Source organism: Lissotriton helveticus, chromosome 4_1 (genome assembly GCF_964261635.1).
Source record: "Lissotriton helveticus chromosome 4_1, aLisHel1.1, whole genome shotgun sequence".
NCBI lineage: Eukaryota > Metazoa > Chordata > Amphibia > Caudata > Salamandridae > Lissotriton > Lissotriton helveticus.
In genome coordinates, this window is record NC_136063.1 from 1430081227 (window position 1) to 1430108406 (window position 27180).

The 27180-nt window shown below is 46.7% G+C and overlaps 1 protein-coding gene across 4 annotated transcripts in view; it reads right to left on the bottom strand.

The window, feature by feature from the left end:
- Nucleotides 1-27180, bottom strand: part of NUP153 (nucleoporin 153) — a 454031-nt gene that overhangs the window by 186545 nt on the left and 240306 nt on the right. For all 4 annotated transcript variants that reach the window (XM_078687970.1, XM_078687971.1, XM_078687973.1 and 1 more), the window contains 2 exons: nucleotides 19220-19336; nucleotides 1121-1165 (listed from right to left, as the gene is read on the bottom strand). In XM_078687970.1, coding sequence (XP_078544096.1) covers nucleotides 1121-1165; nucleotides 19220-19336 — 162 coding nt within the window. The remainder of the gene's footprint in view (nucleotides 1-1120; nucleotides 1166-19219; nucleotides 19337-27180) is intronic.

The window sequence follows — 27180 nt, forward strand, 5'->3', positions numbered from 1 at the left end:
ATATGATGGCTCGGTTGTTGTAGTACAAATTTTTCCAGGACTTTGGCTAGCATGGGGATGTTTGTTAAGTTAATGTTACCATGTTTAAAGTAGAGAGCACGTACACTTTAGAGCTGGTTAGCAATTGTAAAGTGCCCATAGTCATAAAGCCAGCAAAAACGAAGTCAGTAAAACAGGTCAGATGGATAAAAAGTCAGGGGGAAATCACGCCAAGGAAGCCAGGTTCAACAGTAAAGCTTCATGTCTTAGTCGATGAGGAGGACTCCGTAAAAATCCTACTTGATAGTCTCGTCAACAAGGAGTCTGCAAAGAACCTAAGGAGTTTTGTCTTGGAGCTGGTGGTTCAGATGCTGGTTTGGGTCTTGACTTTCCAACTTGAATTATCTCCTTTAAAAGAGGTATTGTTTCTCCCAAGAATGCACCCATTTCATGCTGTTTATAAGCAAGCATTTTTGAAGTGTTCTTCATAAAATGGGCACTTCATTAGACCCACTTCCTGTAGTCAAATTTAAATTCTTCCCTCTCTATTTTGGGGAATTTTGGATGAGAAACTGCGGCATATTTTGCACTACTTACCCCTATGATTATGGTAGAGACAAATATGCTCTTTGTGAGGGTCTTCAGAGTGCAATCTTGTGTTGCCAGAAGGTACACAAGGCCTGTAACAACTGTTTTTATATGTCTGATGTCTGACTGTAGATGGTAACTTCAGTGAAATAGTCACTGAACAGCAAATGCAGAGGTTCCAATACTATCAGTGAAAAAAATAGGCAGAGCTCAGTGGACTCCACACACGAAGTGCAGTAGAAACTTAAAGGACGGTGGCCTTTCAGGGTGTGGTCTTTGGGCTGAATGTCTTACTGGTTGATGTTTGGTTCTTTTAAGCAATACAATTAGGCTTTTAAACAGGCTTTGCTTCAGACTTAGGATTACTTTAACACAGAACTGTCAAGACATTTCCGTAGGACTCCCAGGTAAATGAGGAGGATTCAAGCATGTGATCCTATGAATTGCCAGGATCTGGTTAAACTACAGTATGAATGCTGTGGGTCAACCAATTACATTTCTCTCACGTCAAGACAGTCAAAATAGTAAAAAGGTAAAATGTTGTTCAACTTACAAGAGCAAGCGGAGACGACGCAGCAGATGGAATCCTTTTAGCATCCTGATTACAAAAAAGAAGTAAATGTTATAGAAAACAGAAAATAACCATTTATAGTTTCTCACACAGAGCAAATTCTTCAGTAAGCACTTTATTACTTCTTATAACCTGAGATCACTTTCAAAGTTGAATTTCTTAAATACTAAGTACTTGCAGGGAAGACGCAAAGGTGGCTGAGGGAGTACAGGAGGCACAAAGTGGACTGCATGGCTCTAAAACAGCTCTACACTTTGACCTGCTGTGAAAACAGCTGGTGAAACATTTAATGCATGCACTAGGAGATCATCATGTTAACTCCATTCGAGCTGGAGGGAGAACGGGATAGTTGAAATCTTGTGCAGTGTTTTTTTTTCCTGAGAATTATCAAAGGCACTGCAACGCTTTCAGTTGTTGCCAGTTTGCTACTATCCTGCAACAATAAAACAAATTTGAACCATAAAAGCCTACAGTCTGTCGAGTGGAGTGTCAATATGTGGTGTGTCACACAGTGGAGGGGTATGTCAAACACTGGAGTGTCAAACAGTGGAGGGCTATAGGGTGAAGTATTGTGTGGTACAGTAGAGGGGCTTAGAGTGTCGATCAGTGGATTACATTATCGTAGAGCAGCATGAAGTGTAGTTGGGTTGGATAACATGAAGTGGCGTAGAGTGGAATATCACAGAGTGGAGTGGTGTACAGTGTAGTGGCGTGTCAGACTGTTGGCAAGTGTCAAACAATGGAGTACAGTGGAACTGGCAGAGTAGAGTGTTGTAGAGCTGAATGGCGTACAGTGTGGTATACTGTAGAGGTACAGAGCGTTGTAGTGTCGAGTTACACAGAGTGGAGTGGGAAATAGTGGGATCGAGTAAACTGGCATACAGTGGACTGTCACGGTGTAATAGTGTGGAATGGTGTAGAGTAGTGTAGAGCGCAGTCGTGTGGACTGAGGTACAGTGTAGTGGAGTACAGTGGAATAGCGTGCACTAGAGTGTCAGAGTGGGGTGGTGTACTGTAGGGTGTTGTAGAGTGGAAAACAGTAGACTGAAGTACTATAGAGTGGAGCATGCAACAGCATAGGGGAGTAAACTGTAAAACGTACAGTGAAAAACTGTGGAGTGGTGTAAAGTGCAACAACATTGAGTTTACTGGTGTACAGATTAATGACAGTGGAGCAGCATATAGAGGAGTAGATGAGAGACTAGTGGCGTGGAGTGTCATATAGTCGAACAGCACAGAGTGTTGTGAAGTAGAGTGGAGTACACAGAAATACCGTACGGTGCAGTGGTGTACACTGAAGTGACGTACACTGAAGTGACACAGAGTAGAATAGTATAGTCTATTATCGCAGAGTGGAGTTGCGTGCAACGGGGTAGCAAACAATGGAGGATCATAGAATTGAGTGGTGTAGAGATTAATTGCAGACCCTCCAGGATTTCGCAATTTGCACACAAAAAAAAACACACGAAATCTAGTTTTGTAAAAAAAAAAAAAAAAAAATGAAACCTGTGCTTTTTACAAAAGTACCTGTGAAATTTGAAGAATGTGACCCTCCTTGCATTGGTCCAGTGGCCTCCTCGCCACTGAGCCAACAGAAGGACGATCTCACAGCAGACAGGCGAGGTGTTTATTTACTCTTCACCTGCCTGTTCATCATTCATTTTCTTGGAGGGCCACAATGACGAAAGGAGGAGCCTGCTGTACCTTGGAGACCAGGGGACACCACAAGTAAGTTATCCCTGGCTTGGCCTTCTGCACTAGTCCAGTGTGTTCAGCATGTTTTGGGCCCGCCGCCCACAGAGCATGCAGGGGGGCCAGTGAGCATTTAATTTTAGCAGGTTTTGGGCCCACTGTAGGACCAGGTGTTTTTTTTCTATAGAGTTATGGGCCCACGGAGCATGCGGTGGGCTTGTGGTGCATTTATTTTCAACTTTAGCGCCAGTAGCCAAAGGGGCTAGCCGGACCGAAACATGATAAACATAATAAAAATAAATCCCCCTGGGCTGGCTGCCTACGGGGTACCGGGGGGAGATTAATTTATAGCAAATTTTGGGCTGGCTGTCCACAGGGCACACAGGAAGCCCAAGGGGCATTCATTTTTGCCAAGTTTTGGACTCAAGAGGTGGACATTTATTGTCAAGTTTAGGGCCCGCTACCAACAGGGTCATCAGCAGGCCCGAATCTTGATAAAAATAAATGCCCCAAGGCCTGTCGCGTACACTGGCCAGAACAGTGACATACACAATTGCCCCCCATGCCTGCAGCTCACAGGGTTTGTTGGGTTGGAGTGGCAGGGTAGAAGGCAGGGTTTTGTCAGAAGCACACAGGGCAGTGTTTCAGAGAAGGTTGCAGTGTGGGGGGCCTTTGGTTTAAGGGTAGCGTGGTGGGGTAGGTGGCAGTGTTGAAGGGGAAAGGTGACCTGGAATAGGGAGAGTCTGCTCCAACTCTTTTTTGATCTTTTGTAGAGTCTCGGAGGAAAGACTCGGCAGGTTCCAGAGTTGTTGGGCTGTCTGGTAACTTCAATAGATGCTTGCTGCTACACAGCTCTGGTATGTTTTGGGTTCAGTACACTTCTAGGGAGATAAATAATGCATATGCTAAAGCGCAGCACCGTAAGGGCTGGATCCATATTTGTGAAGCCCTACTGGCAATGGGTGGAAGGAACGTGGGTGCCCCCACACAGTTTGCATCATGTCTATCCTAGGCAATCCTTGCAAGTGTGGAGATGGGCCACTTTGCACAGGAGTAGCCCAATATCCACTCACAGGTTTGTGGTGAAGTTCTGGGTAATCTTGGGTGGTTTAACTTTTTTTTACCGTATTTATTTATTTTTTTAACAAATTAATACACTCCTCTCATTTGTATAATTATTAAAAATTGTTTTATCATCAGTTTGAATTCATGTAAGTGTGTATAAGAGTATTTCTCCAGGTCACATGGTATTTCACATTCTACTATCATCGCACAGCAGGATTATATGGTTGCACCTGTGGTGTTCACAAACAATATCTTCTCACTGGTTCAAAGGTCTAGCAAAACTAAGGTTGATTTATTCACTCTCAAAAAAGCAGTTACATTCACGATTGGAGGGCTCAGTCAGGGCTGAATCCAAACAGAATCTTGTAGCGCGATTGAGGTGGGTGTTTGGCTCATATCTTCGCATTGATATAGTTTTGTTTAAACACTAAAGCACAGGGTCACAGTTCCTTTTTATCTTATTTATTTTGTTTTTTTCAGTACGGGTAAAAAGGCAAATATTTATTTCATTTGAGCATTATTTGATAACAGGAATGCACGTCTTGAGTATAACAGATGTTGGAGTATAATATGCACTGTATACAAAATGTCTGTGGAAGTGCTTAAGATTCGTATCAAATTTACATAAGGTTTCTGGTGGGCAAGCCTCTTTCCTCTCCATTAAAAAAGAACTGCGAACAGAGGGCCTGCAGTACTCGCTGTTGTTCCTGGCGAGGCTTCGAATCTCGTTGGATGGGAAAGCACTGTTCTTCACATCATCGGCTGATGCCTGGACTTGGTGGGATTCTTATAAGGCTGGAACGGATGGGGCCCGCCACAGAACTGCGGAGGATTTCCAACAGAGATCAGTACGACGATCCAAGCGGCTTCGGAAACGTGGCCAGCACAAGAAACGGCCGACGGAATCACAGACGGCAGTGGAACGGAAGGCAGCATTGCAAGCGGTGAAAGAAGTCTCTGGTGTGGTGACCCCGCAGCGGAGAGGGGAATCGCTCTCAGAGGACAAACAAACAGGGTCGGAAACTGAATTATCGGAGGTGGACAGCACGATGGGCCCGACTGTGACACCTCAAACGGCGGAGGAAGTATTTGCCAGCTAAAGCTCATGCCTGGGAGGGGCTGGTGGCGACAGCCTGGATGGACTGGCGAGCCTGAACACTGGAGCAGGCAGACGTGAGACTGGTCAATCGTGAGTTTGGATGACTATTGTGGGGCGAAAAGGGACAAGGGAGGCGAATCTTGCTGAAGTAGCTAGTACACGTGCCCAGAGGCCCCTAAGGCCACCACAGTACAGACTGCGGAGTAGACAGTTTTGAGAGCACTTTGCTCTATTGTTTGGACGGGGGCGACTCTTTGTAGTTGGGTCCTGTTCTAGGGGGGGTGGATGTCTAGAGATGTTGGGGTAACTCAGGACAGGGTGGGGGGTAAGGGGAGAGGGACGGGGCGGAGTGGGGTTGGAGGGCGTAGGGGAAATGAGACAGAGCAGTTGGGGATGGGGGACGGGGAGGGCGTTACTGGTGTCTGGCAACTATGGGACAGAGTCCTTAGCAAACAAAGTCGAGATGATGGATAGTGTGGGTTCGTTATAATGTGTGTCCTGGAACGTGCGGGGTTTGAACTCTGACTAAAAGGCACAAGGTTCATTCTTACCTGGTCCGCAGGGGGGTCCACATTGCCTTCCTGCAGGAAACCCATCTGACCAAAAAGGAAGGGGCCGCATTACAAAGGAGGTGGAGGGGTCACCTGTTCTACACCACATATTCTGCATTTGCTAGGGGGGTGCTACTTTGGATTCGGGCAGGGGACCCCTTTAAGGTCACTAGGCATACAGTGGATCTGGAGGGCCGATTTGTAGCTGTCGAGGGATTACTGAGGGGTCGTCATATAGCGCTCTGCAGCGTTTATGCACCGAACACTGAGCAGGCACCCTACTTCACTAAACTATCCAAGCACTTAGCAACATACTTTGCGGGCCCGGTGTTGATGGGGGGGGGGGGGGACTTCAACTCTATTGAGGACACCACATTGGATAGATCGCACCCACCGCTGCACGCATCCCCAGTGCACAGACTGGCGAAACACAGACTGCAATGGCAGGGGCAATGGGACCTCACTGATGTATGGCGCGCACAACACCCTAGTGAACGGGACTATTCCTTTTATTCCTGCATGCATGACCTCCATGTCCATATAGATGCGTTCCTATGCTCCCAACAAGTATTACTCTTGGTAACCCGTACGGAGTATCTAACACGCACGATATCAGACCATAATCCCCTGCTACTCACCCTAGCCTGGATGAACGGCAATACACCAATTCCAACGTGGCGGCTCCGACCGGACACGCTGGATGACCCGCCATTCAGGGCGGACCTAGAACTTAGGATCACCCAATACTTGGTAGAAAACGAGGAGACCGCCTCCTCCAGAGCCGCCGAATGGGACGCATTCAAGGTGGTGGTGAGGGGACACTGTATTGGGAAGTTTGCAGGCACACGTCGAACACTGGTGGAGGACTTAGACAAGGCGGAACGGACGTTGCGGGAAGCAGAGAAATCACGGCCTGGCCATCCCGAGTTGCAGGGCAGGGTTGGTGCAGCGCGAGAGGCAGTTGCGGTCGCAATGGAAAGCCTACGCAGCTTCGATTATAAATCTTATTTAACTAAGACTCTCGCTGAAGGGGACAAGACGGGGACACTCCTAGCCTGGCTGGCCAACCCCCATAAAGGTTCCTCCCCGATACTGTCCCTAACAGATATGAGCGGGGATGTGTACAACACCCAACCACGTATAGTGCAATGCTTCACAAACTACTATGGCACTTTATATAGTAGGGGAATGGAGGCCCAACCCGAGGCGACGGAAGCCCTATTGTTAGAGACACGACTACCCCGACTTGACCCGGAACACGCCAAAGCAATCGGAGGCCCGATCGACCTTGCGGAAATTAGAGGAGCCATTAAGAAAATGGCGCGAAACAAAACACCGGGGATGGATGGGCTACCAATTGAGTTCTATATGAAGTATATGGAGATACTAGCCCCAAAACTTAGAACGGTGTATAACGAAGCCAAAGAGAAGGGAGAGTTGCCCCAGTTGATGCGCGAGGCGATCATGATTCCGTTGCTAAAACCGCGTAGGGATGGCACAGATCCAGCATCATACCGACCGTTATCGATGTTGACGACGGATTACAAAATCCTGAGTACGATTCTAGCAGGGAGACTGGTAGCACATATGAAGGGTTTAATCCACGAGGACCAATCGGGCTTCATTCCCACCAGGAACACGTCCCACAATATTCGACGGCTGCTAAGGCTGCTAGCAGACCCGCCACAGGCAGCGAGAGGCCCAGTAGTGTTGTCAGTTGACATTGAAAAAGCGTTTGACAGTCTGGGATGGGACTACCTTTACGCGGTGATGCGGGGTTTTGGCCTCGGGGATGACTATATAAAATGGACCAAAGTGCTGTATGCGCGGGCAGGAGCGAGGGTAAGAGTGGGAGCATTAATATCGGACCGCTACGAGGTGAACAGGGGAACGAGACAGGGCTGTGCACTATCGCCTCTGCTATTCGCTCTGGCCATGGAGCCGTTTGCAATGATGGCTAGGAGAGGGGATGCATACCGTGGCCTCGAAGCAAGAGGGGTACACCATCATATATCGTTATATGCGGACGATCTCTTGCTATTCTTGGATAACACCGAAGAAGCGGTTAGGGGCGCGGAGGGTCTGCTAATGAGATTCGGGGCACTATCGGGCTTGAAAGTGAATTGGGCGAAGACTTGCCTTTTCCCACTCCGAAAGGAGGAGAAGCGGCCGACGGCAAACGTTACCATGCGCTGGGAACCAGATTGCCTGCACTATCTTGGGGTTTACATCTATCACGACCCCACCAACTTGTTGGACGGGAACGTTGGTCGCTGTATTAGAGCGTTGAAGGGCAACATGTCCTTCTGGGCTACCCTTCCCCTATCCATGGCGGGGAGAGTGTCCCTCCTCAAAATGATCGCACTTCCACGTTTGTTGTACCTTTTTAGGACCCTTCCGATATGGATACCGGGAGAAGTCTTCAGGCGCTTAAAATCTAACGTGGTGTCATTCCTATGGGGGGAGGGCAGGCGGCGAATAGCATTGGCGACTCTCATGCGCCCTAAAGACCAGGGGGGGGGCTTGCAGTCCCAGACTTCGAGCTCTATTATCTGGCGGCGCAACTTCAATTCTTCATACAGGAGGTGGCAAGGGTATATCGGGGACCTGACCACGAGAGGGACGCGGGCACCCCCCGCCACATGCTGGCATACGTAGCCCTACAACAGAAATTGTTCCTGAGAGGGTTGACCCAAGAGGAAAGGACACTGCGGCTATGCTGGAACCGCATGCAACGGCGTGCGGGTCCAGGCCATCCATACGCACCTGAGATTCCTTTAGGGATGATGACGGCGCTTCCGCACGGAGGGTATTGGTCGAACCTCCAATTGTGGGAGGAAGCGGGTCTTCAAATGATCGGAGACTTATACACCGACGGGGTGTTTATGGACTTCCAGACTCTGCAAGACCGATATGACCTCCCACGGGGAGACTATTTATTGCATGCAGCTGTGGTGAGGGCAATTCAGAAACATTGGGGGGAAGGACTGACTGAACCTAAATTGTCATTGGCGTGTCAATACACGATGATGACAGCAGGCACGTTCAAGGCGGTTACCCGTCTTTACTCCCGAATGAGCACGGAAAACATTCCACCGTTAACGCGCCTCAAAACGCACTGGGAGACTGACCTGCAAAAAGAGATCCCGGACGCGACGTGGTCCCGACTAATTCAGCGAGCCAGGAAAAGCACTCGAAATGCCCGTTTCCAACTAATACATCTTTACATCCTGCATAGGGCCTACCTCACTCCAAGTAAAATAATACAATACTTTGGCGCGATGGACGCAGCATGCCCCAGATGCGCGCTAGTAGGTGCTGACTTGCTACATATGCTCAGGGACTGTCCGCGATTACAGGAGTATTGGATGGGAGTTGGGGACACCCTGAATGAGGTCACGGAAAGAGCCCTGCATTACGATAGCGCGGTCACCCTCCTACACTGGTTTCCACACACATGCAAAACGAAAATATCGAGCAAATTTATAGACATGGGCCTACTGATTGCAAAGTGGGAGCTCACCAGGGGTTGGAAATCTAAGACAGCACCAACACATCAAAAATGGCTACACGAATTTCTGAAATGGGCAGCAGCGGAGAGCACACTTAGGTACCAACTAGCCCGGCGCACGGCAGATGAGAAGGCTCAGGAAGCGGCGCTAGCGTGGGAGACCCTAGTCCAAGAGCTGAGGGACAGTGCAGGCACGAGAGACGATGAAGAAGAAATGCTACACGGGGAGGCCCCAGGAGAGACAGGGTTGGACATCGCACAAACACCGGACACACACACCTAAGCATTGTTTCCATGATCCTACTTACTCCAACTCGACTGCGTTCACGAACATGACACGTTGGCTCAGACACCAGGGACACGGGGAGGGAGGCGGGAGAAAACAGTTAAATTAATCATTACTACGAAGGGAACTAATACACCACTACAGAATGAGGGGTTGCAGTGGGGGCAGAACACCCAAAAGCGGAGGGGGTTGAATCACTGTGACATCTGTGACTAAAGGTTGAACACCATGATACGCGACTATACGCCGCCCAGCCTCCGGGATGTGGGTTGTAAGGCAGTGTAAATAGTAGGTGGAGGTACGGATGTGGATTACAACCCTGAGACCAAACTGGTGTATGTGTGATATGACCCGAATTACCTCTGCAACAAAAATTATTTTACAAAAAAAAAAAAAAAAAAAAAGGTTTCTGGTGGGCTGTCCCCTGACGAAGGGCTTGCAGCCCGAAATGCACTAGGTGGACATTTAATTTGGTTATTTAAAACGAAATGTGATTCACCGAGCTGTAGGAAAAAGCCCAGATGGGCATTCTTGGAGCAATAAAAGGTTACTAAATCACATCGCCTCCGTCGGAACTTTAAAGTTGAGAGACAATAATGAACGAAAATGATTTGCAAGATTAAAGGATGGTTTACAGAGATGATTGATTGGCAGTGCAGCTTGTAACTGGTTTGTGACGACGCACCAAATATTTTCTTGAAATTCAATAAGCATGCACGCTAAGTTGTTCCTGGAGTACCATTTATTTTTGGTATGACACAGGGACATGTGGCATGTCGACTTTTAAATTTAATTTGGACCAAAACACAGCCAGCATGTGTATTAGGTGAGGGGTCTCAGAGTGGCACAATACATGTTGCATCCCTTAGGGACCATCTCTGGTCACAAGGCCCTTGGTTCCCGTGCTGCCTTTACAATGGACTTATATGCGGGCCAGAGGTGTGCCAATTGTGGAAACAATGGTACAGTTTTAGGACAAAGCACAGGCACTGGGAACCTGATTAGCAGGGATCCAGTGCACATTCAGTCAGAGTGCATCAGATATCAGGCTAAAAGTGGGGAGTAACCAAGCAAAAAGGGGCACTTTCCTACAACATTTTTTTCCAGTGGATTGTTCGGTTTTAAATCTGCATTGGTGAGTCTGTTCCATGTTTTCATTCATTAGAGTCACCGGCATTGCATAGCACCTGGGTTTCGGTGTTTATTTTTGTGGTTTGTCGAAGGCGGCCTGGAGAAACTTTTGGATTTCCTATACATCTTTACTCTGCCAATTCCCTAATCTCATTGGATTACTGTACAGCAATGCATCTTCCCTTAAAGCACTGTTGACTGATCTCATCACCCCACCAACTGCAAAAAGCCAGGCGCTTATGTGTTCCTCTATTTGAACTATGCTTGCGCAAAATTGTTTTGGAAGGTTTTAGGCTTCCTTTTCTTTGCAGATGGCTAGCCATGCCCCTTTTTTTGTTTATCAGCATCCATGAAACCTCTTTTTTTTTTAAAGTAGGTTTTCCACAGTGGTTACCTTTGTCATTTTTTTTTGTTGCGGGTACTTTAAAGGAGGCTTGGTTGCTTTTTGGAATAATTTTTGCCTTGTGTTTATGTTGTCATCCCCCCTCGCCCCCACCCACCTCAAACTTGCCTAGAGGGACCAAAAAGTTTTCAATCTCACTGCAAAGGATTTCTGCCTTCCTGTATGTATTTAAACTCTATGTGTGCAACTTTGCTTCAAAAGTTTTTAAGTTTTCCTTTCTTTGCAACGGACCAAGCTGTTCCAAAACCGTTTGCTCAACAACATTTTCGGACTTTCATTTTCCATTGCAGGTTTATTTGAAGGAGTTTAACTTCATTTTCTTTAATTGCAAGTGCTTTAGAACAGAGATTGGTGCATTTGGAAATCGCGGTCCAGCAAACTTCTTATATTTTTAACAATTGTGTTGCCTTTTTTCCACTTTGGAATGCATCAAATAACACCTCATATTTTCAGTCTAGTGACTGCACCACACCCCCACGAAGACGGCCCAAACTTGCATAGAGGGACCAAAACAAGCATGCCATCTCACTGCAAATGACTCCTGCCTTCCTGTATGTATTTAAACTTCATGTATGCAACTTCGCTTCAAAATGTTTCAAGTTTTCGTTCCTTTGCAACTGGCCATGCTGTTTTAACACGGTTTGCTCAATTCCATTTCAGGACTGCAGTTTTCCATTGTGGTTTTGTTTAAACTAGTTTTACTTATCTTTCCTTTCTTTGCAAGTGCATCAGAATTTAGTGCATTTTTTTAAATCACAGTTTCCCTAAATTCTCTTACCTTTCTCTTCAACAATTGTGTTGCCTTTTTTTCCGTTACAACGAAAATACATTAAATAGATTTGCAAGTGAATCAAGTGACTGCGCCACAAACCCCAAAGACAACTCTTTTTTTCCCTAGTAGGCTGACAAGTGCACCACTTCTATCTAAGATGTTTCAGCTTTCTATGGAGCACCGAGTCGATGCACCAAAAGCAGGATGCAGAAGTTTATGAAGGCTTTGAAGAATTGAGGACATCTGGATACACAGATCACAGCAGCAGATCGGGCCAGAGTGTTGTGAGATAGTGGCTCTATATATACTGGACCACAATATGGTGCAGTGTGTATAGAGTCCACAAACCCCAGAGGTATAACAGAGGTTAAAGCCAGGTATGACCTTACTCTCTAAAGTGGTAGCTTGGTGGAGCAGTAAGGCAGTACCAGAGGACAGTGTAAAGCATTTGTTGTACACACTCCGTCACCAAAAGGTTTCACACACAAAGACTGAACTCCAGGCCAATTGTTTTTATATCCAAAGATATAGTTGTTTTATTTTTAGAACCAACAGTTATCAAAATATACTGTTCTCAATATGAGAGGTCTCAGATGAGTACTTTGCAGAAAGGCAATAAACTTTGTAAACACAATAGGTACAGGGGTTGCAGTAGGCAACACAATTCTAAACACACTTTAGCATTGAGCTCAATGGGTTGTCTTCATATAAGTACAGTTGATTATTTTGTGGATTACTTTGGTAGTACTAGGACTGGATCCTAGATTCAGTACTGTGGTCTAAGCTGAAAACAATTTAGTGGAAACGTTTTGGTTATTGCAGTGATTATTCAAGAATATAATGCTATTTTAAAAGTTCACACTTGGAAACGTTTCAATGAAAATCAGGCAATATTATCCAATGGGAACAAATTCAGGTTGCAGGTAAAGTACAATCTTGTTACTTTTGTAATCCAGTACTGGGCTCCTAGGTCCAGCACTGGGGTCTCAACTTAAAACAGGTAGGTAATTACGTTTCAGTATTTCGTATGATTTTTAAATAATATTTCAAGCTTTCAAAACCAGACACTTAAAAGAAATTTCCTAGAAAAGCAGACAATGGATTCCTATGGAGAAAATACAGGTTACTAGTAAACCCAGTAAGGATTACTCTTGAGGTTCAGTACTGGACTACAAGGTACAGGACTGGCTTCTCTCCTGATCACAGAGGAGTACTTTGGAATTCAGTTGATTTTATACGAATATTTTAAGGTTTCCAAAACTTCACACTTAGAAGATTTTTCGAGTCAAACCAGTCAATGTTATCCAATGGCAGGTAAGTGAGTTACTGGTTTCCAGGTGAGTACTCGACTGGTGAAGTTAAGGGTCCGGGCATAAACTCGGGTGTCGCCCAGGGTCAGGTAGGTACAGTTGGTTCACCCTCAGCGGCACAGGGGCCGCTGGGTGCAGAGGTAGTTAGGCCCAATGTTATCCAATAGGGGGCCTCCGGTTGGGGGCTGCTGGCTAGCAGGCCACGCGGCTGTGGGAGCTGGGCTCCTGGTCACTTGCTCAGGGCAACTGGGAAAGTAGGATAGGGCAAAGGTTGCACGGCCAGAGGCACTCGGGCGGCTGGGTGCAGGGTGCTTTTGAGCAGTCAGTGCTCGATGTTATTCAATAGGAAAGGTAACAAATTAACAAAGGCTGCAGGCTCGGGGACGGAGACTCTTCAGGGGCGACCACCACTTCAAGAGGTAAGTTGGGATCTTGGAGCACAGGTAGATACCCCAAAGGAAGGTACAGGGGGCTGTAGGGCACCGGGGTGTCTTTGGGTGTCGGGAAAACTTACCCTCAGCTGGTCGCGGTTGGAGGGGCCCCTGGTTCTGAGTCTGCAGGCGTCGTCTGGTTCGTTGAGGAGGGTCTTTGGGCACTGGACTTCGGGTCCCAGTCGCTGGGGGGACGTCCTCGTGGTCTTGGTTCACTCGGACACGGGCCGGTCTCGGCGGGTGCAGAGTGGGCTGGTCCGGAGCTTCCTGGTTGGCACCAAGGGTGTTGTTGCAGCAGAGCCTCTGCTGATGGGTGTCCCAGTCTTTAAGAGGGTCAAGGCAGGCAGGTCCTCTGGGTGTCTCAAGGTTGCTGTCCGCAGGAGTTGCCGGGATTAGGCAGGAGCAGGTTCCAGGATTGACAGACCGGTAGGGCTGGGGCCAAGTCAGTTGTCGTCCCGTTAGCAGCTGCACAGCGAGTCTTTTTCTTGATCTTCTTTTCTTATCGGGATCTGAGGAAGGAAGGTTCAGGGAGCCCCTAAATACTGAATTTAGGGGCGTTACAGGTAGGGCAAGGGCAGGGACCAATAGGTCCCTGTCCTGGGGTGGGTACAACCCTTAGCCTGCTCTTCTCCTGTGGGAGGGGGGCAGGAGCCTAGCTGGGATTGGGCAGAGCTCCCCATCTTCAAGATGGCTGGAGCCCGGGGTCGTGCTTCACCTAGTCTCCCCCACCTGCAGGGTGAGGTTGGCACAGGCTGGCACAATCCCCTTCATGATGTAGTTTTTCCCGCCAGAGTGGGGGTCAGGACGGGGGGAGGCCAGTTGCTGGGTACAGCAAATGGTCTGGAGAAGCTCACAGAGGCGGCAGGCATTTGAAGTTTCCCCCTGCTCATCCTGGGGGAGGAGACCTAGCACCTCACCCAGGATGTGCATGGTTGCAGGCCCAGGAGAGCAGGGGATCTCCACCCAGGCGTCCAGCAACATGTCTGCTGGGTGGCAGCCTAGGCAGCCTCTCAGTCCAGACGTGGATTGTGGTTAGGTTTCAGGGGGCATCTCTAAGATGCCCTCTGCAGTGCATTTTTCATTAAATCCCACACTGGCATCAGTGTGAATTTAATGTGCTGAGAAGTTTGATACCAAACTTGTCAGTCTTCAGTGTAGCCATTATGGGGCTGTGGAGTTTGTAATGTCGACCTCCCAGCACCATATACTCTTAATGGCATCACTGCACTTACAGTGCCCAGGAATGGCCCTGGGTACTGTAAGGGCACAGTGCTCATGCACCTGTGCCCACACCACTGGCATAGGGCACCCAGCTAGAGGGGTGACTGATGTATGCCAGGGCAGTGGGTTTGTGGGCATGGCACAGAGGGATGTGTGCCATGTCGACTCTAGGTTTAGTTCTGTACTTAGGCACTCAGCCTGCAAAGCCAGTGTGTTGTTGCCAATGTACAGGGCCCCTAAGGGTGGCATAATAAGTGCTGCAGCCCTTAGGGGCCTTCTCTGGTCACCAAGCCCTGGGTACCATTTACTAGGGGCTGACAGGTGGCCAGAGATGTCAATTGGGTTTTAGTTTCAACACAGTTTTAGGGAAGGAACACAGGCCCTGGGTATCTGGTTGGCAGGAGCCCAGGGCACACTCAGTCAAAGCACATCAGCAGTTCAGAAAAAAGTGGGGGCATACCAAGGCAAGAAAGATGGCACTTTTTCACAAGTGTACAGTGTCATGATGCATGCTGACAGTGAAGTGCTATTTTGCAGTGTGTGCAATCTGGCGGTGGACCATGTCTGAAAACACACAGTTGATGTGCAATCCCAAAAACACTGAAGCGCTGCGCAGATGCTCCAGACCCTCACTCTTCACCAAAACGTGCCAGTCAGGCAACAATTAAATTGCTTTTCACCTTGAGTGCATACAGATGCCCGTGCCTCACACCAGGAAATAAGTGAGTGGGTCAATGTCTGCAGAGCATTGAACATTCCACTGAGCAAAACTGCCCACCCTTTTTAGCACAAGTTTCTCCACGAGTGAGTATGTAATGGTGGAGCGATACCTGGAAGTCATCTGCTTCAATAGTGTTAACTCCCAAAGAGATATGTAGGAGCTAATGATGATCTGGAAAAACAATTGCAAGATCAGTGTTCTATTTGAAGAAACACCTGATGTCGAAGGACGATCTGTTTTATTTGCAGTCGTCTCTTCACAGGGTGGCAGTCAAATCCATACCCACCTAGCAAACAGTGTTCCTCTCGCAGGGCAACCTATGGGACTGTTGAGCAAGCAGTTGTGAGGGTGCTCACAGATTACAACACAGCCTTTCAGAACATTATTTCTTTAATAAAGACAATCCAGCATACATCTTCAAAGCATACAACACAAAATCTTTATACAAACGCCATACATATCACCTGCTTGGCACACAGCATGAACCTTGCTGGGGAGTCATTACGGAAGCCCTTAGGGAGGATAAATTGTTTACTTCAGAACTGCTTGCAAGTCTCCTACATGGCCAGTAGCAGAAAGCAAAGGTACCTGCAACACATTGCGGAGAACCAAGGAATAAAACCATGGTTGGCACCTGACCCTTGCAGACCCCGCTGTAATTCTTGGTTTGCTGCAGTCTACTTTGATGCCTTTGCTGGGTTTGTTGAGTCTGAGATGCAACTCTGTCAGTCTCCCCCAGATTCCCTCGAAAATCTACAGAGGATTCTGAACAGTGACCAAATGTATTAAAGTTCAATTGGATATTATGGTGGAAAAATTGGCAAAATAAGTCTGATCCCAGAGGCAGACACCAGTGACAATGGAGATATAAGATTATCGAGAGGACCTTCACATGAACCTCACAAACAATTCAGTTCTCACTCTGGAGTCACTGTGACCATTCGAGAGACTACTGTAGGGGATAAATTGACTGACATAGAAAAAACAGATAACAGTCTGTCTTAATGAAGCATTTGAAAGTACATGGGGGAGGCCCAACCAGGCACTGGAGCCTCGAAACAATTTATGTTATGTTAATATAACTTATTAAGCGCACGAATACCCGGAATTCCTTGGCGCTAAACCTGAAACGTGAGCCCTGAGATATGAGGGAAAACTAGTTTTGAAATAGCCAAGTTTTAAAGCCTGTTCCAAATAAGGCAAGTGAGTTGGTAACTCTGATGTCCATAGGAAGCACATTTCATTGCCTATGCTTCGGCCTCCCCAACTAGAGGTGCGAATCCTCAAAACCATCAAAAGCCTGGTGCCAGTAGAACATAACTATCTGCCAGGATGATACCAAGAGAAGATGCTTTCCAAGAACACCGGCCCATGTTATTCAAGGCCCTGTAGGCTAGACAGTGTCTTAAACTTGATACGTTGTGCCACAGGAAGCCAGTGTAGTTCCTGGATTCCTACAGAGGCTGGTTTGAGCTTTGGCAGGTTTAATAGGAGCCTAACAGTTGCATTTTGCACCATCTGTAATTGTTTCTGATGAAGACTTTTCAATCCTTTATGACTCTGTATCCTACCCAAGAATAAGACTGCATAGTCGGCCAACCCTGGTTTGAGCGAAGTACCGGATCAGGCACTTTGCCTACACTTTTAGCATGTAGGCTGAGAACCAGTACAGTCATAAGTTTCAGAGGTGATACACTGATCCCTTTTGCGTGGAATGTCTAAATCACATTTCAGTCTTTTCACAGCTGGCAGCCGCTTACAAGGACGGTGACTGTTAGTAATAGCATAGGCATACAGTAGAGTATTGTAGAGTATTGTAGAATGGGTAACATTTAATTAGTGTAGAGTGAGGTAGCGGCTCCTCCTCTTTGGTGAAACGTCGCCCCACTGCTTTTCAGAAGTGCCAAGTAGAAACATAAAATGATAACTTGAGTTATCATTTTATGCTTCATGTCCTGCTACTTTGCGGGCCGGCTGCACTGCTCTGCTCTCAGAGTAGGGGAGGAGTGGTTTTCCCACTCATAAGTGCGCAATGACTGTTTGATCGGCCATCTTGGGCCGCTCAAACCAGTCATGCGCACTTTACCAATATCCATGCGGGCAGCATTGCAGCCTGCATGGAGAACATGCCCACCTCTCCGGCCCCTGAGTGAGCCACAGCGCTCAGACCAATCACAATTCTACATTGCAGAGCTATTATTGGCTTTGGGGAGGGAGCCTGGCTGCCTGCCTGCTCCTGGAGTTGGAGGCAGGAGCAGAGACGTGGGACCCAACCTCAAGGTAAGTTTATTATTTTTTGTATCCTGCCCGTGTGCGACCCCTCCTGCGATCCCGCTCCCACGCGACATACGATACCCCCCCAGCACCAACCCCACGAGCCATGCTGGCTGCCTTTGGTAAAGTTGACTACCGTGCCGTGGAGTGGTGTATAGTGGAATGATGTAGGATGGCGTAGAGTGGAGAGTTCGATTAGATAGTTGAAATTGACCAGGAATTTAGATTATAATCTTCAGATAAACGTTAAACAGCGAACTGCGCAGCCTGGTGTTTCTCTAGATTTACCAAGCAACACAGGATCATGGTGGCCTTACATTGGTTTCTAATGTGACATAAGTATAGCGTTGCCCATGCAACACCATGGGTGGTGCTAGGGTAACGCAATACAATAGTACAGGCTTGCGTTAATAGTATCATGTGCCACAGTACACTGCCATAACTTTGTGGTATAGCATTGTACATGGTGATGACAACTAAAAGGCAACCATATTGTTTTCATGACACTTTGGCTGTGTTGTTGGTTACGGTTAGGTTATATTGTATTATATTATCTATTATATTCTGGTCCCTACCTTTTACTACTTTATTAAAGTTTAAATAGGTAGGGAAATGATTGTGCATATTTTTACACATTTTTAAATAATTGTCTGTGGTACCACCTAGTATGTAGATTTTTTAAACTAAATGTTTTTTATTATTGCACATTTTTCTGAGTTGTGTGGTAATTTCTATGTATTAGCGCAGCACTGCGTAGTTTTTTTAATTAAATTATTAAATATGTTAAAAACTATTACACTATATTTGTGAAATATAGTGTATTACAGTGTTTTTACAATGTGGAAACATTTCCGTGAATTAAAAAAAATACATAGAAACTATATTTTTTTCCTACCTATTCCCTCCTTAAGTGGTAACAGGTAGAGAAAATAATAAAACCTAATACCTTGATTTAAGGCGCTAACTCACAAAATCGTGGTAATTCCGTGAAATTTAGCAAACCTACCTCAGCCTGGGATATCACCAAGTTAAAATACCTCATAACTTAAAGAATACTTACCCTAGTTATCTGTAACACCGGAAAGGATCATCTAGACACCTTAATATACAATCCTGCCAAATTTCATGGAAATCAGCCGGGGCATTTAGCCGCTACACACAAGAACACTATTGAAAATGCATTGGGGCAAAACTCGTTTTAGGACTCACTTTTTTCTTTGCACCCCCCTTGACCAATCATCATGAAAGTTGCATCATACGCCAATATGGAAGGAGCAATAGGTCTGCATAGGTTTGTGGAGATTTATCACACAGCCCAAAAGTTATTAATTGGCAAAAATCTGAGGAATTCCTATCTTTGGTAACCCTAACTACAACTACACAGTGGGAACAGACCGATACATATTTTCCCTGAAATTCAACAATTTGGCCACAGATTCACTCACCCTCTATCACTCTGACGCTTAGGTGTCTATTAATATTATTGAATATCAAATGGAAATGCTGACAGCAGTTCCTTGCATGCCTATTCCCCACAATTCAAACAAACAGTGGATGCCATAAACAAACAGTTTACTAATGTAGAGATATTGGGAAAAATAAATTGGAACTTACAGCTAAGGGACTTGACATCTTGTCTAGCGACTGCAATATTCGACGTGCTGTGGAGCTAGTCACACCATAGGACTGCACGCTGCTCTGCTTTGCTTTCATTTGCCGTCTCAGTGGTGCCTGAAAAATAAACTGCAACTGTTAAAAGAATCGCTAAAAAGAGGAGAAATGTTTGTTAGAAAATTAGATTTTTTTTTTATTAACGGAAATAAACTAATTATACAGAAACTCAAAAATCAATCAATAGTGAAAATTATAAATGTCAGTGCTTGCTCCTTTCTAGTCCAGGTTTAGGATTTCTCAGCCATTCATAAAATGTCATTGTGCATCTCAGATACTACCATTGTCTGAGGATATGTTTATTGTCAATGCTATTTTGTGAATTATTCTAATCTAAATGAAATCTCAGTTTGTCCCAAACTACGCATGCTCATTCCAACTCCAAAATTACCCCTTAAGATTCATTGCGGATTTAATTTTGGTTGTCCTATTATCATTTTTGTGCATTTTGAGATTTACATTTTTATATAAACAGAAGTTTGAGAAAAAACTCGAAACTACTAGATCTCACCAATCTAGCAGGCACAGGAAGCAGCCCAGTCAGTATAGGTAAACTGATGGTTGTGCTAGCACTTTCGAGTCACTCACTGCGTGATACAAGAACTTTCTAAAAACCTGAAATATTTTGGGAGGCTATGGAATTATTCTCCCAAATGGAAAATTCAGTTTTACAACTGAATGAAACCGCTGAAAATCTGAGCAATTCATGCAACTTCTCTAGGAATGAAATAAGAGGTAAATGGAAAATTAGTTTCTTGAATTTAACATTTTTTGAAGGTTTATGTTATTTACCTTGTAAGCATCTAGTCGCTGCATGTAGGGCTATAAATTCACATGCTCTGATAGATGTTTACAACTTGTTTTTCTTCAAAGAATTCCAGTGTCATGAGGTCCTGTGACTACTCCTCTTCTTGGTAAAGGGCATGGTCATCCTCTCTATCTCCAGATTGTTTTTTGCACATCGGATAGAGGCATAGTGGAGCTAGAAATAGCCTATAGTATTGGCTACACAACATGAAGGACAAGTTAATTACATTGAGTAATGTCTTATCTGGTACAGAAATGATCTAGCCGCAGATTCCTTACCTTTGAATTTCCCAGGCATCAGACTGGTTCCTGAAGTTTTTTCTTCCAGCAATACCCCCGCATGCCGGTAGGTGGCATTGGTCAGCTCCACGTGATAATGTCTGCGCCAGGAGTGACGTCCACATCATCCATATAGGCGCCTCCTCGATGCAATGACGTTAGTTACTTTTCACAACTTTACACGACAGAAATGGGGAGCCATGAAAAGTACTGCAATTGTTGTGATTTTAACCCCTTTACCGCGGCAATAATTTCGCCGCAGTGCGGGGGTTCTATTGTGTAGGCGGGGCCGCGTCGGCCAACGACGTGCACAGCACTACCAAGGTAGTGCTCGCGACAGCCATTGGCAGACAGCAGCAACGAAGGGGTTAAGAAACTAGGTCCCTGATTGGTATCAACCCTGAACTTAGGAACTTGTCCGCAGTGCGAGAAGGATGATAGGTGGGTCTGTAAAGATCCTGCGGCTAGTTCACTTCTACCAGATAAGGTGTTACAGAAGGTAAGTAACTTGTCCATTTGATCGAGACATCTAGCCACAGATTCCTTACCTTTGAATAGATACCCAAGAAATGCCATCCCCACAGGAAGGACTGAGGACAAATTTACATTACTAAGTCCTGCAAACCAAAATGGCAGTCCCTGCGGACTTGACCATCCAGGCAGTAATGCCCATGTTGCTGCCTGACAGATGCCCAGGGCTAAGACTCCCCGTTGCAAAGCAGTAGCAGCAGTCCAAGCTCTGGTGGAATGAGCCCTTAAACCTTCAGGAGGCAACCTCTTGCCTAGAGCATAGCAAATTTTAATACAGAGGACTACCCACCGGGAGATGGTCCTCTTCTGCTTTGCACAGCCTTGCTTCGCTCCGACGTACCCCACAAAGAGTTTGTCGTCCATCCAGAATTCTTTAGTGTGGTCAAAGTAGAACGACAATGCTCTTTTATGGGTCCAGGCAACAGAGTCGCTCCACTTCTTTGGAAAGATGCAGAGGGGCGTGGAAAGTGGGCAAGGTTACTAATTGTTCCATCTGAAAAGGAGTCCCCACTTTCGGAAGGAAAGAGGCTCTAGTCCGAAGCACCAATTTGTCAGGTAATATCGTGCCAAAGGGGGGTTTCGACAATAGAGCCTGTAGCTCGCCCACCCTCCTGGCAGATACAATTGCCACTATGAAGGCGGTTTTGATGGTGACCAGCCAGAGGGGGCAATTATGCAGAGGCTCAAAAGGAGCACACATTAAAGTGAGAACCAAATTAAGGTCCTACGGAGGCATAATAAAAGGGGGAACATATGTACAAGGCCTTTCAGGAATCTATGTACAATAGGAGATTTAAATAGGGAGAGTTGACCTGGCAGCTTCAGGAAAGCAGAAAAAGCTGAAAGATACCCTTTCAAAGATTTATGCTTATACACTAGCGGCTTCTTCCATTTCCACCTATCAGGCGCGCCCTGCGTGGGGCGAGGACCTGGGTATCGAGATCTCCCAAGCGGACTGGCTGTATGGTTGCACTCAGATCAAACGCCTTTCCCCTAACTACCGCCTGCGCTGAATACATTTTAAATACATACATAGGCTAAATCGCACTCCCGCCCAGCTTCACAGACTGGGCCTTGTGGCGAGTGACAGATGCCTGCGCTGCTTCCGCCGCCGCAGCTGATTTTGCTCATCTCGCTTGGTTGTGCCCCCGAGTCTCGGCATTTTAGCGAGAGGTCTGTGCAATTATCTCCGAAATCACCGCTTCAACCTGACCCCGTGATTTGCCTCTTGGGCTTTGTCAAATTCTGCCCGGACGCCTCCCGCCGCCTGACCGCCATGCTATTGGTCCTGGTGCGGCGCAGGGTCTCCATTTGTTGGGCCAGATGACCCGCGCCCAAGGTGCCTCTCTGGTTGGAGGACGCTTCCTGCTGCCAAACCCTCCTATCTGAATTTTGGGACCACCTGCCTGCCAAGTCCCGTCCACTTGATATATGGAGCCCCCTTGTTACTTATCTCCAGTCGCGACCCTCAACAGTCAGCGTCCCCTCCCACGCTCCCACCGGCTCCCCGCCCACCAGTGCCGGTCCTTACGCTGTTCCCTTTTGGTCCACGGTCCCCCTACTCTCCCTGCTTACCCACTTTCTAATTGGTGCTTTCCCTTGACTGTCTATTCCTGTCCCTCTTTATGGAGGTTGTGATATTCCTTTATGGTGTTGTCTCGAAGGTCTTTTGACACTGTAAATATTATCGTTGTGCTGCAGCGTTCTGGTGTGCCTAACATCTCACATATGTGGAATTATGCAATTGTACTGTGCCTTTATTTCAAATAAAGGTTTTTGGAAAATAAGAAAATTAAAAAAATAAATATACCCTTTCCTGGGCAAGAGATAAAATAAAAAGCTGAATATCAGAAGGGGAGCCAGAAAGAGGGTCAATAGACTTTTCTGTATATAGTTTTACAAATTTGTTCTACCGGCAGGCATATACAGTCTTAGTGGGGGGAAGCCTGGCTGCCACAATAACATTGCATACAAATACTGGTTCCAATCAACACAAGATCTTGTAGATGATCTTCTGCCAAGGCTAGTGTTAAAAGACACTGCTGTAGTGGATGCCAGTGAAATTTGGCATGCAAGTCCTCATGCCTTGGAGGCGCATGACTATTCTGACTGGAAGATGACAAACTGGCTGATGAAGAGGCAGCATCATAGGGCTGGGGTAAGCCTTTTCGGTGTCAGAATTTAGAACAGACACCAGGAAAGGCTGGATTTGCATGGCTGGAGGTGTGACTTTGTGGCGTTTATTGTGAATCCCAATTTGTCAAGGAAGGAGAAATTCCTGGAGTCTTCCCCAACAGGTGTGGTATGATCAGGGTGAATGCTTTGTGGCAGACTCCTTTTCTGGGAGTGTCTCTGCTGAAATTACTCATAGGAAGAATGAGTACTCCTACCTGGCTGCTGGTGATAGAACTGCTTGTTGCATTGGTATGACATGGGGTGTTCCACATGCTCTTTTTTCTGTATCTTTTTTATCGTCTCGAACATGTGGTCTTCTTGTTGACCAAAAAGGGCCCCCCCATCAAAAGGTAAGCTGCTCTAAGCTAAAGATAGAGCCAGCAGCGTCTAAGCAGGTTGACTGAAGTGTTAACCCCTCGGACCATTGTATCTGCATACACCTTATGGCACTGAAAATTATTTTCCCATCTGAAACAATTTCTCACCCCATCTGAATTATTCAAGAAGATGTTGTAGGAGGCTTTTCCTCTCCTCCCATTTTGCCCAATCATATCTGGAGAGGAGACCCACTGAATTGGGAATTCGCAAGTGGGCGACTGCTTCCACTGCACCCCTTTTCCTGAAGAGCATCAGTTCTTTTGCTTTCCTTATATGGTGCACAAGCCTTTCCAATGGCTAGTTCAGATGCCCATTTATGACCAGTGTGCACCAGGAGGGAGTCTGGAGAGACATGACCTCCAGTATAGATGGTGATCTGAGCAAGGAAGGCTTGTACTACTCTACCCTGGAGGCAACAACCTTGGCCCTGACTGGTTCTTTAAAAGTGTCTGGGACTGGCTTCAGCATCCCTTTAAAAATGGAGAGGAACTGTATTGACCACTCAGATGTAGATATTGTTTCCACAAGGAAGTATTCTTCCTCAGGAACGATGTGCATATCTACAGTAGACTGCAGCCTTCTAAATGACTATGGTAGTTGATCATCAATACAGGGCGAGGCTCCCGGTCTGTAGCCCCTGGTCGGGGGTTAAGGGATCATCATCATAATACTCCCAAGGATCATCTGTTGGGTGACAATAGAAGAGAATCTCGCAATGATCAGGGCAGATGTAAGGACAGGGGCTAAGTGTTGGAAAAAGGGTGTGGAGAGCTCTGAGGGGAGCGTGAGGAAGGTGATGTGGGGGTCACCTCTCATTGAAGTGCTGGTGGGGAAGAAGGTACACATGCAGGATGACTAGTAAAACACATCATTAAAGCACTCTGGCTGCAGTACAGCATCCACAGAAGATACCCTTTGTAGGCTCTTTCTGACGAGTGAACCTCCTCATATGGGTGGAGGTGGGCTCTGAGTCCTTAGGGTCCCTGGCAGAGAACTTCCTTATGTGTGGTTGGATGTCAGTCTCTCAGTCGCCTCCTGCAGTCTCTCAAGGAACAGCTTTTGTGAGCCCTCTGAACCCGGAGTGGATCTGCTTCATTGGTGCCTCTGGAGAGGAAACTTTTTTCAACTTCAATGAGGTATCCAGGCCTTTATTAGACTCCCTCTTTTGGTATGATGCCTTGCGTCTGAGCCAAACGGACTCCGAAGGGCTAGGCAAGTCCAAGAGGTGGCAGAGTCCCACAAGATGAGCTGGCTGTCCATCCTCCAGAGAGCCAGTACGCTGCTTTAGTGTGCGCTTGTTTCATCTTGTGTGTAGGTTGATCGACACTCATGACCCTGTCTGTGAATTTTCTTGGAAGTCCCATAGAAGTAGATGAAGGTAGCTCTACGTAGAGTTGATCGACGTTTGACTCTTCGGCTGTAGGCTGGTGTGGTGTGCAAGCAGAACTGCGACACTGTCTTCCTGCTCCTCTCCTAACGCACAGAGTTGATCAGCCACAGCAGATTGCCTGTGCATCATGAGGAGTACTATATGGCGATCTCTTCACTGTTTGAGGGTCGTTTTTCAAACGAATCCTAACAAGACACTGTGCCAATGATCGGGTGAGAGAAACAGGTTACAGACTTTTTAGGCATCAGCTCATTGGTATTTATAGTGACACTGGGGGTACTTTTTAAAGGGTGTCCCTTTAAGCACCCTTAGTACTTTTCATTCTCCAGAGTCAGAGGTATGGAGTCTGAGGCCTGACGAGGCGCTGGTACCAAACAGTCGGGGATCGAAGTTCAATGTCCCAGTGATGTTCTAAAGTTTGTTAGGGGTCTGCAATGAAAATCATCTCGACAACAGATTGTAGTTCTGATCTCGGGAGCCCGAAGTAGAAGTAGAAGTAGACACATAGAAAGCAGTGAGACCAGCAACCTCATCGATTGGTATTCAAACCCGATGAGAAAAACTATCTAATAATAACATTATTTACCATGCGCATTCCCTACTAAGAGAATAATCACAACAAAAAGAAGTTTACATTTTCAAGCACAACACAATATAGCAGGAGTATGCAGAGAATGTATCTACAGCCACACATACTACAAGTATCTTTTTACCCATCATTCATTTAACATACCGGTCATGCAGAAATAAAACGTTTCTTATTAGGGGATAGAAATTTAACAAGGAGATTATATTGTCAGTTTGTTAATGAGAAAATCAAAGTTCAGATATTACTAAGAAAGTAGAGATCAGACGCCAGAGATATGAAGCAAGATGGCAGCTGACTGAGCTCACGGCAGGCAGGGCTGACCCTCATTTCCCGTTCTGAGACCCGTGGTAATGGTTTGCTAACGGGAAAGGTTACGCCTGACCTAACCTGTTCCATGTTAAACTTTGCCCAGACTCTGCTGACTCCTACCGCTGCCCTCAGTAGTCTCGGGCAGCTGGTGCATGTTACCCGTGAATCGACTTTACCTGCAGAACCAGCGTACCTTCTACTCTCCTCTCGGCGATTATTCAGCGGCGTGCGCTTTCCCTAGCTCTCGCTGATCCTTCATAAAATAACCGTGTTTGTCCAGCGGTGGTGGTGTTAGAGTATGGCTCCAAAAACAACAAAAGTCCTCAAGGACCAGAACACTGAACACCGCGAAGGACAGCGCCAAAGATGCCGTGAAGGAGACCAAAGACTTTAGGGATGGCAGAGACATGAAGGACTCGAAAGACGCCTCCCAGGAGACCAGGTAAAGGGGAGAGAGAAGAAAGACCTTTTGGGACGGGACTCTGGCAGAAAACTCAAGCAGACGCGGCGCGGAGCACCAAAAAAGAAAAGTGAGGAGACCAGAGTAAATGAAGTTGGTGTGGCTGGAGGGACAAGATTGCGCACAGCTACTGCCGGGGAGGGCATGATGCGCCAGTTGTCAATATTGGAAGCATTCGGGGGTTCCAGCATCACCTCGACCTTCGTGTCAGTGAGTATTATTAATGTTATGGGCGGACCCCCGCCCCTGCTTTAATTACGCCCGTCGGGGTGGAAGACCCCCTACAGATTGCTGGCCCGACCTGCCACATTCAGGAGGCTGAGCTTCTTACACGCGATTTGATGCATTCTGGAACTAGTAGTTCCAGCCCCAAGCTGCCGCCCCAGAAAGGCGGAAACACAGAGTTGGGCAGCGCAACGTATTGTGAAGAAAAAGAGGGGGAAGAACTCAATGGTATACCAGATGCCTCAGAGAAGGATGGTGGGGGAACACTGCGCCTACACCCAGCATGGCGATCATTCAGAGTATCTGCTTAGGCGAGACGGAAGAAAGAAAGACAAAAGCGGATTGAGTGTTTGTACTGAAACAGCAGCAATGAATGCAAATGCAGAGGTAGTATTCCCTCAACTACCATCAGGTCACTCGAACGTAACTGCACTGGCTCATCTAAATATGGGAATTGTGGAGTTCCAAGCGGACAATGTAAATTTCTTGTGAGCAGGAGAATCATGGAACAATTTCGACTTGGGCAAGCTTTCCCCTTCTCTCTCCGGATGCAGACCAGTTCTTTTCTTTGAATGATGATACGGATACAACACAGTCTAGCGAACAGGAAATGTCGCAGGAGAGCATTTCAAGAGAAGAATCCTCAGCCACAAAAAAGAGACACTATAGTCAATCTGTGACCTCTAGACGGCGGGCCAAGGGCAGATCTTCGGACTCAGCTAGCAGGCGCCTGGAATGGGACTATTCTGCGTCAACATTGT